This window comes from Triticum urartu, chromosome 6, assembly GCF_003073215.2.
Source record: "Triticum urartu cultivar G1812 chromosome 6, Tu2.1, whole genome shotgun sequence".
Taxonomy (NCBI): domain Eukaryota; kingdom Viridiplantae; phylum Streptophyta; class Magnoliopsida; order Poales; family Poaceae; genus Triticum; species Triticum urartu.
Window position 1 is genome coordinate 514,172,300 of NC_053027.1, and position 11,720 is coordinate 514,184,019.

The window sequence follows — 11,720 nt, forward strand, 5'->3', positions numbered from 1 at the left end:
GGTGGAGCTTGCCTTGATCAGTTGCCTTGGCGAGGATGTGATGAAGCGAGTCAATGGCGAGGACAAAAAAGAAGGAATAGAGGACCCCCCCCCTTCATAGATCATGAACATGCATAATGGGGTCACCTGCAATACCATTGAGAGGAACTCTGGAGGAGGTTGTGGATAGGAGAATGGAGATCTAGTCGCGAAATCGGCTTGGTAAGTGGTGGTGTCTCAATAAATACATCAAGTGGTCCTACCTAACCGAGTAGAAAGCTTTTCTGATGTCTAACTTGAAGAGCAATATTGGAGATTTGTTGCAGTGAAATCGACGAGCCAAGTCACGGACATACATAAAGTTATCATGGATGCTTCTTTTCTTGATGAATGCACTTTGCGTATTGGAAACAATATTTGGCATGTGAGGGGTTAGACAAGGGACCATCATCTTGGCAATGATCTTCACAACCGCATGGATGAGACTTATGGATCTCAAGCCGGATATGTCCTTCGCCCCATCTTTTTTTGAGATGAGGGCAATATTGGTCAAGTTGAGCCAGTGAAGGTTGGAAATGTGGAGGGTTGAGAAGTTGTTGATCACTTTCATAATTTCTGGCTTGATGATGTCCCAACATTATTTGAAAAAAGCTCTAGTGAAGCCATCGATGCCCGATGGTTTATCACCGGGAAGATCATTGATGGCTGCCCAGACCTCCTCCTCGATGATCAAAGCACCTAACTCAGAGTCAGAGATATCTACACTACTAGGAAAAGGGCTATAGATAGGATTGACACTAATGGCGCACCAGGGAAGCAGTGCGCCACTACTATATACTAATGACACATCAGTTGGTGATGCGCCATTAGTGTGGAAGACACTAATGACGCACCAGAAAACAGGTGCGCCCCTAGTGATAATTCTTTTTTCATTTTTACATACATACTAATGGCGCATCCTACCAAAGTGCGCCATTACTAGTTCTAACTAGTAATGGCGCACCAGACAAGGAGTGCACTAGTACTAAATTTTTTTATTCTTTTTTTCGCAAAACTACTAATGGCGCACCGCCTCACAGTGCGCCATTGCTACTTTAAACTACTAATAGCGCACCCTGTAGAAGTGCGCCATTAGTATATATTTTGATATCATGAATATTTTTAAATTTCATGGGCACTTTTTGATATCATGAATATTTTTAAATTTCATGGGCACTTTTTGAATATTCATGAGGACACTCGATCTCGACCCCCCTCCATCTCGATCTCGATTGCCCCTCCATCTCGATCTCGATCCCACCCGCGCCTCCTCTCCCCTCTTCATTTTTTTAAAAAATAATAATAATAAAGTGTAGACTACAATTGTTGTTAAACAACAATTATTACTGTTTTTATAAAAAATATTACTGTTTCATATTCATATTCATTTTCTAAAAAATTATTACATGCAACAAAAAAAATTACTTATGGCGCACCTCTGGCTGGTGCACCATTGCTATATATAAAAAAAGATTACTAATGGCGCACCTCTGCCTGATGCGCCATTGCTATGTAAAAAAAAGATCACTAATGGCGCACCTCTGCCTGGTGCGCCATTGCTATGTAAAAAAAGATTACTAATGGCGCACCGACCGCAGGTGCGCCATTAGTAAGATTCCCCCTAGCTAATTCCCTCCCTCTCGCCAGATCCCCTTCATCCCTCTCCCTCGCCCCCCTAGCTAATTCCCCCCGCTGCCCCGACCCACGCCGCCGCCGCCGACCCCCCGCACCCTCCCCCGCTCCGCCGCCGCCGCCGACCCCCCGCACCCTCCCCCGCTCCACCGTCACAAATGAATGCAACTAAAAATCCAAAAAAAACAAATTTGTTTATATTTTCAAATAACAAATTTGATGATATTTTCAAATAATAAATTTGATGATATTTTTTCGATTCATAAATATTTTCAAATAACAAATTTGATGATATTTTTAAAAAATATTACTATTTTTATAAAAAAATTATTACTGTTTCATATTCATATGCATTTTCTAAAAAATTATTAGATGCAACAAAAAAATTACTTATGCAAAAAAAGTTACTTATGGCGCACCTCTGGGTGGTGCGCCATTGCTATCAAAAAAAGATTACTTATGGCGCACCGCTCTGGGGTGCACCATTGCTAATTCGACCGATCCCTTCGTCCCTCCCTTGCCAGATCCACTTTGATCCCCCTCGCCACACCCTCATGCGCGCCCCCTCCTTCCGCCGCCCGGCCGACGCCATAGCCGCGCCACCGTGCTCGCCCTCTCACCCTCTGCCCCGCTCGCCTTCTCCGCCAGATCCCGAGCCTCGTCGCCGTGTTAGCCGCGGCCATCGCCGTCCCCGCACCTCGGCGGCAAGTCCACGAGCTCCGCTTCATCCTCCCCGACCCCGGCCTCGAGCTCGTCTCCGCTGCATCGCCCTCGTCTTCCCCCTCGGGCACCGCCACCCTCTGCTGCTACTAAGCTCTCGCCGGCCTCCTTGTGCCACCCGGTGAGCTTCCCCTCTCCCCCTGCTGCTCTCCTCTTCCACCTGGTGCACCGTCGAGGTTTCCAATTGAAACATGTTCAACAATTGAAACAAGTTCAGAAATGTACAGTCTTAGCTAAAGTAATTCAGATGTTTGGGCTTGAACTTGGAGTAGAAAATCTACTGTAAATTCAGATGGTTACTGGATTCAGTTTGAGTTTGCTACTGTACATTGTTATTCACAGTAATCTTCAGTTTTTCCTCTTCAGTTTGCTACTGCATTCGAGCAAGATCTATAGGCTTCCTTGCAAATTAACTGAAGCAAGATCTATAGACTTTTCTTAAACTTGTAAATGCATGCCTTATTACTGTCCTAGTAGATTGCGTTGATTGTTCCAACCAAGGTAGTATGGGTGACATATGTACCTAAGTCTGCTTTGAAATATTCAGCTAACAACTAAGTTTGATAATTGGTGGTGTCTGGCTAGCTAGTGCCCCAAATAACTATTCTGCTCTTAGTTCCATGTTACTGAAGTTGCGCTGTTTATTTAAATATAAACAACAGAAACCAATAGAATTTGAAATTTAAGTGCTCCTGAAGTGTTCCAGGATTTTGGTTTTTTGACTTGGGGATCTGTTGTTTCTAAATAAACCAGCAGAAATCAAATGCCATTGTTATTCATTAAAAAACTAATTATTACTGAACAAGAGGAAACAAAATTTTATGTTATGTTTCATGAACTAAATAGTCCTACCTTTGAAAATATTCAGCTCAGCTTGGAGTATTACATTGTAAATCATAGTGCTATTTTGTTGTAAGGGAAAAGTATATTTAGATCGCATCAATTTGTAGTTTGTGTTTTTATTTGTTCTTGATTTGAGGTTGTAGCTTTAGCATTGTTCTGCTCCTTACATCTATCACTATCGTATATGTCAAACTTGAGATCAAGCAAATAACTATTCTGGATACTTTTGTTTACTTCATGCTGAGAACTTCAGCTTTTTCAAGTTGCTGGACTATATGTTCATTGGTACTACTTGTGATGCTGCTCATGTACTACTTGGGAATTTTGTCAACTTGTGATGCTGCTGCTGTACCCCGAGAGGCCCTTGAGTTTGCCGGAATGTCGATTAACTTCCATTCCAGCAAATTCGGGTACTCCACATGTCCTATTTTCAGCAAAGGTCATGCCGAAATTTTCCGTGAATTTTAGCATGACTTTGCTAAAAATAGGACATATGGGGTACTTGCGACTAATGCATGGGCTGGGGTATCTTAGTACTTAGTTAAGTAGGATCAACTGCCCCGCCATTCTTGCTGCATTAAACCATAGGTGGCAATAGAGCCAATTGATTAGGCCCAACTTAGAATTCTCGTTAGCATCGATAAACCCTAGATGATAAACCCAACATAGGTGGCAATAGAGCCAAGTGATTAGTGCCAAGTGATTAGGCCCAACCTAGGGTGCCTCGTCATCGATAAACCCTAAATGATGAAAGTTTAACTTGGCTTCTATAGGGTGCCTCGGTGTCGATGAGAACCTAAATGATGTACGCTTAGGCTTTTAGGGTGCCTCGGCGTCGACAAAACCTAAATGATGAAAGCTTAGGCTTTTAGGGTGCCTCGACGTCGACAAACCCTAAATGATAAAACCTTGGCTTTTAGGGTGCCTCGGTGTCGATAAGAACCTAAATGATGAAAGCTTAGACTTTTAGGGTGCCTCAGTGTCGACAAACCCTAAATGATAAAAGCTTAGCTTTTAGGATGCCTCGGTGTCGACAAACCCTAAATGATATAGTTTTGAATTATGAACGTAGGATACGTCGTCATCATCATCGGACAACGAAATTCTCCCGGCGGAGTGCGACTGGTGCCACGACGATCGAGGTCTGTGCGACATGCCTCACCTGGACGATGATCGTCGCTTCAGCATTAAGCTCGAGGAGACCTTCGAAGTTGAAACAGTACACAACGACGACAAGTGTTATTTTCATAATTAAGCATGACTTCAACTATTTCAATGTGTAATTTTCATCTTTTACAATTCGAGTATAGCTTATCCCATGCCATGCAAGACGCTATGTCTTGGAGAGGATGGATTTTGAAGACCATGAAATTTCTGAAACAAAGAAAATTCACCTAAGGACTCATCACGATGTGGACTTTGAAGTAAATCTATATAATTCTGAGAGCGTAACCCATTTTGGTTGCAAAAATTGGGAAGCATTTTGCAAGATGTGTGGTTTTGATGAGGGTATGCTTATCACCATGGATCATGGTAATCCTGACATCAACCAAGACAATATGGACATTTGGGTCCTTGTTGATACGCCTCCAGTTCTACCGCTATGTGAGTTTCTCAGACATAGTTATTAGCTAATTTATATTGTTTATTTCAAAATAGTTGACAGCTTATTTCCATTGACAGCTTATTTTTATTGTTCAAAGAATGTGCGGGAGATGGTAGACAAAACCCACTCCACCGATGGCTCCGAATTAACAACTTACAAGGAGAAAAATCATCTGGTCGGATTTTGTACTGACATTGAGAATTACACTATCCACAATCAAACTCATCAACATTATGATAAATACGTGCCACTAGTGCATGTGTTCAACTACGGTAACTACCATGGAGATACCCTGGTAAGATTTTTACTATTACGACATCCGTGCATCTTTTGCATACTTCAAAAACTAGTACATCATTGCTAACTATGAAGTTATTACTATGTTTTTCAACAGATAATCCCAGAGAATTGTGTGCCTCATATGATGTATCTGAAAGGTAGTGTTAATGTTTTGAACATACAGCCAGGTCGTCCTACGAATCTCAACTGTCCATACGAGATTTCTAAAAGAAGTGGAGACATGAAAATCAAAGGATGGAAAAAATGTATGGACAGTCGTAAGGAGCTTCTTGGAAGCAAAAGAAAGCGAAGCGCAAGAATTGGAGACAGGATGTTCTCCATTCTCCATAATGGAGAGTCAGGGTCTATATTGTTTTATGCTATTTTAGCTTAAATAGGGTATTTAGGTCCTGCCTAATACTGATGATCATGTGCTAAGAACAATTAAGTAGGGTTGGTTCGATGACTATCAAGATGATGATCATATGACTTGTTATGAATAACGAGTAGAAGTTGTATGATGATGATTAGTAGGACTTGTTAGGATTAGTATTACTTCCAATAAACTCGATACTCGCGGTCTCAAGACTTGTAATGTTTTATCTTTGTTCGGTCTTTTGAATTCGGAGACTAATATGATGAATTGTATTCGGAGACTAATCTTCTATTGTATTCGATGAATCTGCTGTTGTTGTGTGCTACTGTCTATATTGTGTCAAATAATATATTTTGTAACATGTGCAAAAATCAGAAAAGTAAAAAAAACCTAATATTCATACTAATGGCGCATCACTACAGAGTGCGCCATTAGTATGCCAAGTATACTAATGGCGCATCCATCCGCAGTGCGCCATTAGTGTGCCAAAGCACATGGTTAAATATGGCCCCTGGGAGGCACACTAATGATGCATGGTGTTATATACTAATGGCGCACTGGGTGGTGCGCCATTAGTATACCAGATACTAATGGCGCACCCGTGATGCGCCATTAGTAAAAAAATACTAGTGGCGTGCTACTAATGGCGCATCAGTGATGCGCCATTAGTAGGCAAAACTGGTGCGCCATTAATAGGCCTTTTCCTAGTAGTGCTATTGTCGACTACGGGATGCAAGCCCAATTGAAGTCCTTGGCGTGTGGATAATCTCTTTCTTGTGATCATGATTCGTGACCCAACCATTATCGTGTTCAAGTCAGTGAATGAAGTTCTTCCTCCCTCTTTGAGCAATGTAATTCGTGAGCTTTATCTCTTCCTTGCTTGCTCGAGGCCCACCAAGGCCGTCACTTTTCTTTTAGGTTCCTTTCTAATGTTCGGTCGGGCTGAGTGGCCTTAGCTCTTGCGCGGCGTCAAGCTAGAGGATGATCTCGAGGGCCATGTGGAGTTGGACTGTGTAGTTAGAGAAGATAGACTTGTGATGGCTCGTTCTTTTAAGCTTTTGAAAAAGCACTTGGTATGGCTCAGTATGGGTCATCTCTTCATGCGAGGCATTTTGGAGTTCTTGAAGTTAGGCATCTTGATCCAAAAAAAATTAAAACAGAAAGTTCTTTGTCGCTTAGGTCCCTTGTCATGCCGGGAGGCCAGGAGGAGTGGACAGTGATCAGAGAGCGAGGACGATGGTGCATGAAGGGTGTGTGAGCCAAAGTGAACATCCCAGTCTACATTGCAGAAAACTAGCTAACTTGTCCAAGGTCGGGGTGGCCCCTCATTGCTTCACATAAATTTTCTGTTTTTGCAGGTGAATCTCTTTTAGCTCACAAGAGTTGAGGGCATTTTGGAAACATATAAGGCGGCCACAGTCAACATTTGTGTGACCTTTGTCATAAGCACGATAAATTTGGTTGAAATTATCTGTCACAAGCCATCTCATACCACGCTGGGGCTTCAGGCTCACAAGCTCTTGGAAAAGCGCGTCTTTAAGGTTGGATCATCAGATGTGCCGCTGGGAGGTGGTAACCAAGATCGAGCCGGGGTTCTTTGCACCACGCGTAGGGTCAGCTCAGACTTAACTGGATTGGATAGCTCAAGATCTACTAGGAATCTCTTGATGAACATATGAGTAGCCATAGGACTTTGGTGCCCACCTCCATGAATCAATTTTAATCCGCAGCAGTGCGCAGGCGTGTTTGTCTAATCGTCTGCAGTGAAATCACGACGGCGTGTTCACATGTCTGCCCTGCCGCCGACCTTTGATCCGGCCGCGCGCGGAACCTGCGGCACCGGAAGCGGACAGGAAAGCGAGCACGGCCACGGCGCCGACCGGCCGCCTCGCCGGGCTCGAGGCCGCGTGCGAACCCAAAGCCCCGCGATCCGGAGTGTGTGAACCTCAAAAGGAACCTAGGACCAGCGCGGTTCAGAAAGCAGACGCGGTTCCGCGCCCGGGCCACAATCTCCGGAGCAGTAGTATAGCACGATGTCGGTAGGCACCCTGTACATATGATATGATCGGTCCAACTCCAACCCGCTGCTCGCGTAGATTCCCCGTCGCGCAAGACCTGCACGGCCATGCTCGGTAGGCGGGCGGCAGGTTCTCCTCCATCATCAGCACAGTAGTTTGCTGGCCGTCAATGGTCCGATCACGGTCTAATCTCGTCGTCATGCACTCATGCACTCATCCAACAGCAGCAGTTTTCCGGCTCACGCCATCCTGAATAATGCGCGCGTTCGACCATTCCGTCGTTGTTGCCTAACCACTCATTCGCCCGATCAATGTCACCTCAAAATCACAGAGCTCCCACGTCTAAGCAAGTATACATGATCCCATTTCACGCACAGGAGACAAAATGTGTGTTGCCACCTTCTTCAAACGTACGCAATCTGCCAGTGTGAAGTCGTTGTCCGAAGGTTAGGTGGTCTGGCTAGCCGATATGACCCGATCTCCATGTGAAGGGGTAAATCAGATTCCACAACGCCGTCGGGTCGGCCGGCCGGCTGGCCCGGCCGCGCACACAACTAGATTCACTTCACTTTGGCCGATTGCTAGTACGTATATATCATGTGAAAAGAAGCCGCACCTAAAAAGGACAGAATAGCCGGGCTCAAAGCTACAAAGGTGTCACTAATTGATATATGCGTATCTCCTAGCAGGGCATCCTTGTTGAAATACAAAAGAAACAGGTGAAGTGCAATCAGGGCCACCCGTTCTGATTCATGGTTGGAGAATACTTTGACCACCCGCAAATTCTAACTACTAGTATAAAAAGTCGTGTAGTCTAGTCCTCTAGTGGACTCAGATAATATTTTTATCTGAAAAGTATTTTCTGTTAGAAAGAATTGCTAGTAAAAAGATCGAGCTAGGTGGTTCAAATTAGACGAGCGGATCACCAAATGTTTATGAACATATACAAGGGTCGATGCCGATTTGATGTAGTCCTTTCATCATGATGGGAACAAAGCCTTTTGAAACACCATCATGAAAATCTGATCGGTTGTTGGCATGAAGAGCGCCAGCCGTTCAATAATTAGTATATAAGCAAAAGCATTTCCATTGCATTTCCTCATAGGTAAAGTTGCTCGACAATCGACATGTATATTCGTTCCCGCACACCCGGTGAAAAGAAAGCCCATTGCCCACCAACTGCACGTTGCGGTCGATGCTGTTATATAAGCGCCACGTTTCCCGCGTCTCTTCTTCTCATCCTAGTGCAACGCAGCATCATATTTCCTCTGTGAACTAGTAAAGGCTAGCGCCTGAGAGAGGACTTACGGTTCATCTTGGTTTGGTCTATCAGTCACGATGGCTTCCGGCGCCGGTTCATGCTTGGCCCTGGTGGTGCTGCTCCTCGCCGCCCGCGCCTTCCCGGCGGCCGCCACCAGCTTCACCGTCGGCGGCAAGTCCGGCTGGACGATCGGCGTCGACTACACCACCTGGGCCAGCGGCAACACTTTCAAAGTCGGCGACAGTCTCGGTAAGACTTTTTGTTACTTCATTGGTGCTTACATACATGCCGTTAATTAAACATGGGACTGGTTGGTTAACGACATGTGTCTGCCCTGTTCTAGTGTTCAACTACGCCAAGGGTCTCCACACGGTGGCGGAGGTGAGCGCGGCCGACTACCTGGCGTGCGCGGCGGCCAACGCGGTCGGCTCCGACGCCAGCGGCGCGACCACCGTGCCCCTCAAGACCGCCGGAAAGCACTACTTTATCTGCACCATCACAGGCCACTGCGCTGGCGGGATGAAGCTCGAGGTGACCGTCTCCGGCTCCGGCTCTGGCTCCTCACCGTCAACCCCGATGCCCACCCCGACCACGCCGTACACGAGTCCGACCCCGACGACGACGACGCCGACCACGCCGTACACGACCCCTACAACGCCATACACGACGCCGACGTCTCCAGCGTGCACTGGCACCACGCCTGGCGCGACGCCGCTGACACCGGTGTCCCCAGGCACCATGCCGTTCTATTATTACAATGGCGCCGCCGAGTTCCCGCCGGCGGCGTGGGCTAGCTTTTCTCTGGTTTGTGCCGCGGTTGTGCAGCTCGGACTGTTATGAACTAGCGAGGCTGGCCCAGGACGAAGGCCGTGCTGTTATATATAGGTCACCTTGTGAGTGTGTGCAATTAATGTGTTAATTTGTTCTCTTGTTGTGGTCCTGGAGACGAGGTTCCATTAATTGCCGCCTGCTAGTACCCAAATCTGACATAACTACAATATGCCCATGAAAAAGAAACAGTGCTGCTCTACTGTGTCTCAGCAATGCTTGCACACACCTATAGGGCATCTCCTCGCTCCTAAATCGGACATTGTATCTAAATCACAACCAAAAAAAGCCAAGTATGCATAGTTTTTGCATGCCAAATCACAAAAGAATCTCAGTCAGGCATATGCATTTTTTGCGGACCGGCTATCCGAGCCTCCATGCTCACTCTGCCGCCACCGCCTCCTTCTCGCCATCCGTTAACTTCTCTGCCGCCTCCTTCCCCGTCGTCTTCAGCTGATCCTTCAAGCGCTTTAACATCCTAAGATGAACGGCTTGCATGATCATCCTTGCATCCTCATCCAACTCCATCGTCAAGGTCCACATCTTTGAATCCTCCGAAGGGGCTGCGACCTCAACCTTCTTCTCTTCGAGGTTGGTCTTTTTCTCTTCAATCGGTCGCCGCGATCAAGATGTTAAACTTATCGTTCTTACATGCCTCCTTGACGTCAGAGCGCTTGACACATGCCTCCTCATTCTTCACCAAGATGTCCTCGAACCTCTCTGTCATCTTGGCCGCCGCCCCTTGTCACTAGATCATGTACTTTGATGGTTCCAAAATGCTAGCTGACGCGGGGCTGGAGTGGTCCTTAACTCGCCAAAAGGTGGCAAGCTATATGTCTTGCAAATACATTCGATGGCATCCAATAACACTGTAGAGCATGAAGCCTTGATGTATGGCTCTGAATGACAATCTCACTCGGAATTACCAGCTCGCTGGTCCATGGCGATTCGAATCTCGTCATCCAGCAGGTGGTGAAAGAGTGGGACGTTAGGGGCGAATCAATGACTACCTATTGCGCAGCCTTCCGAAAGCTAGAAGAAATATTCGAAGGACTGGAGTTGACTCACGTTTCGAGAGTTGAGAATGAGGTAGTTGCTTCCTTGGCGAAGCTTGGTTTCACTGTGTTGCCAATTCGACCTGGTATTATCTTCAGCAGCTCCACGAATCGACTGTTCATGAGAAACCATATGGCAATCCAAATAATCCTCAACAGCCATAAGTGACTTCAGATCTAGAGGCATTGCAAATCCTAGTAGCATTGCAAATCCAAATAATCCAAAAGGTTCTAGTCGTGACTCCCGACTGAACGTTGCCATATATTGCATACCTTCCAAGGAAGGAACTCCCTGAAGATGAAGTAGAAGCCAAATAGATCATATGGCGATGAAAGTCCTACACAGTGTTGAATAGAGAATTGTACAAGCTCATTGCGACTGGCGTCTCCTAAAGATACATTTCTCCTAATAAGGGCAGGCAAATCCTGAACGAGATCCACTCGAGAACCCGGAGACATCATGCGTCCTCTCGGGCATTCGTCGCTAAAGCATTTTGAGCCGGATTTTTCTGGCTCACTGCGCATGCCGATGTGGCTGAGATCATCCGCACCTGTGTTGGTTGTCAGATGTACACCAAGCAGTCCCACATGCTATCTTCTGAGTTGAAGACAATCCCCCTTTTTAAGCCCATTGTTGTTTGGGTTTTGACATGCTTGGTCCATTCAGAACCGGCTAAGGGGTTTCACCTATCTGTTGGTCACAGTCAACATATTCGTTAAATGGATTGAGGCTAAGCTAGTCAAAAAGTTGGACGGAGCAACGACGGTCAATTTTATGAGGGGAATTATCTTTTGATTTCACTTTCCTCATGACATTACCATGGATAATGGAACAAACTTTGCTTTGCAAGAATTCAAAGAATCATGTTAGTCTCAGGGCACTCGGATACACTTCATGACAATACAACACCGTGTATGACTACGATTGTTGTACGACTTGTTTGGCTTCTACTTCATCTTTAGGGAGTTCCTTCGTGAGATGGTATGTAATATATGGTAACTTCGAGTAGAAAGACACGACTAGATCTCTCGAATCAGATCAATGACTATTGGGATTTGTACTGCCTTTGGATCTGAAGCGACT

General features: G+C 45.7%; 1 protein-coding gene across 1 annotated transcript; it reads left to right on the forward strand.

Annotated features, from left to right (window-relative positions):
* Window positions 1-8,712: 8,712 nt before the first annotated feature.
* LOC125512565 (blue copper protein-like) lies at window positions 8,713-9,682 on the forward strand. Its single transcript, XM_048677660.1, has 2 exons — window positions 8,713-9,002; window positions 9,097-9,682. Exons 1-2 carry the CDS (start codon window positions 8,831-8,833, stop codon window positions 9,591-9,593), a joined length of 669 nt encoding a protein of 222 aa, XP_048533617.1. The 5' UTR covers window positions 8,713-8,830; the 3' UTR covers window positions 9,594-9,682.
* The last annotated feature ends 2,038 nt before the right edge of the window (window positions 9,683-11,720 follow it).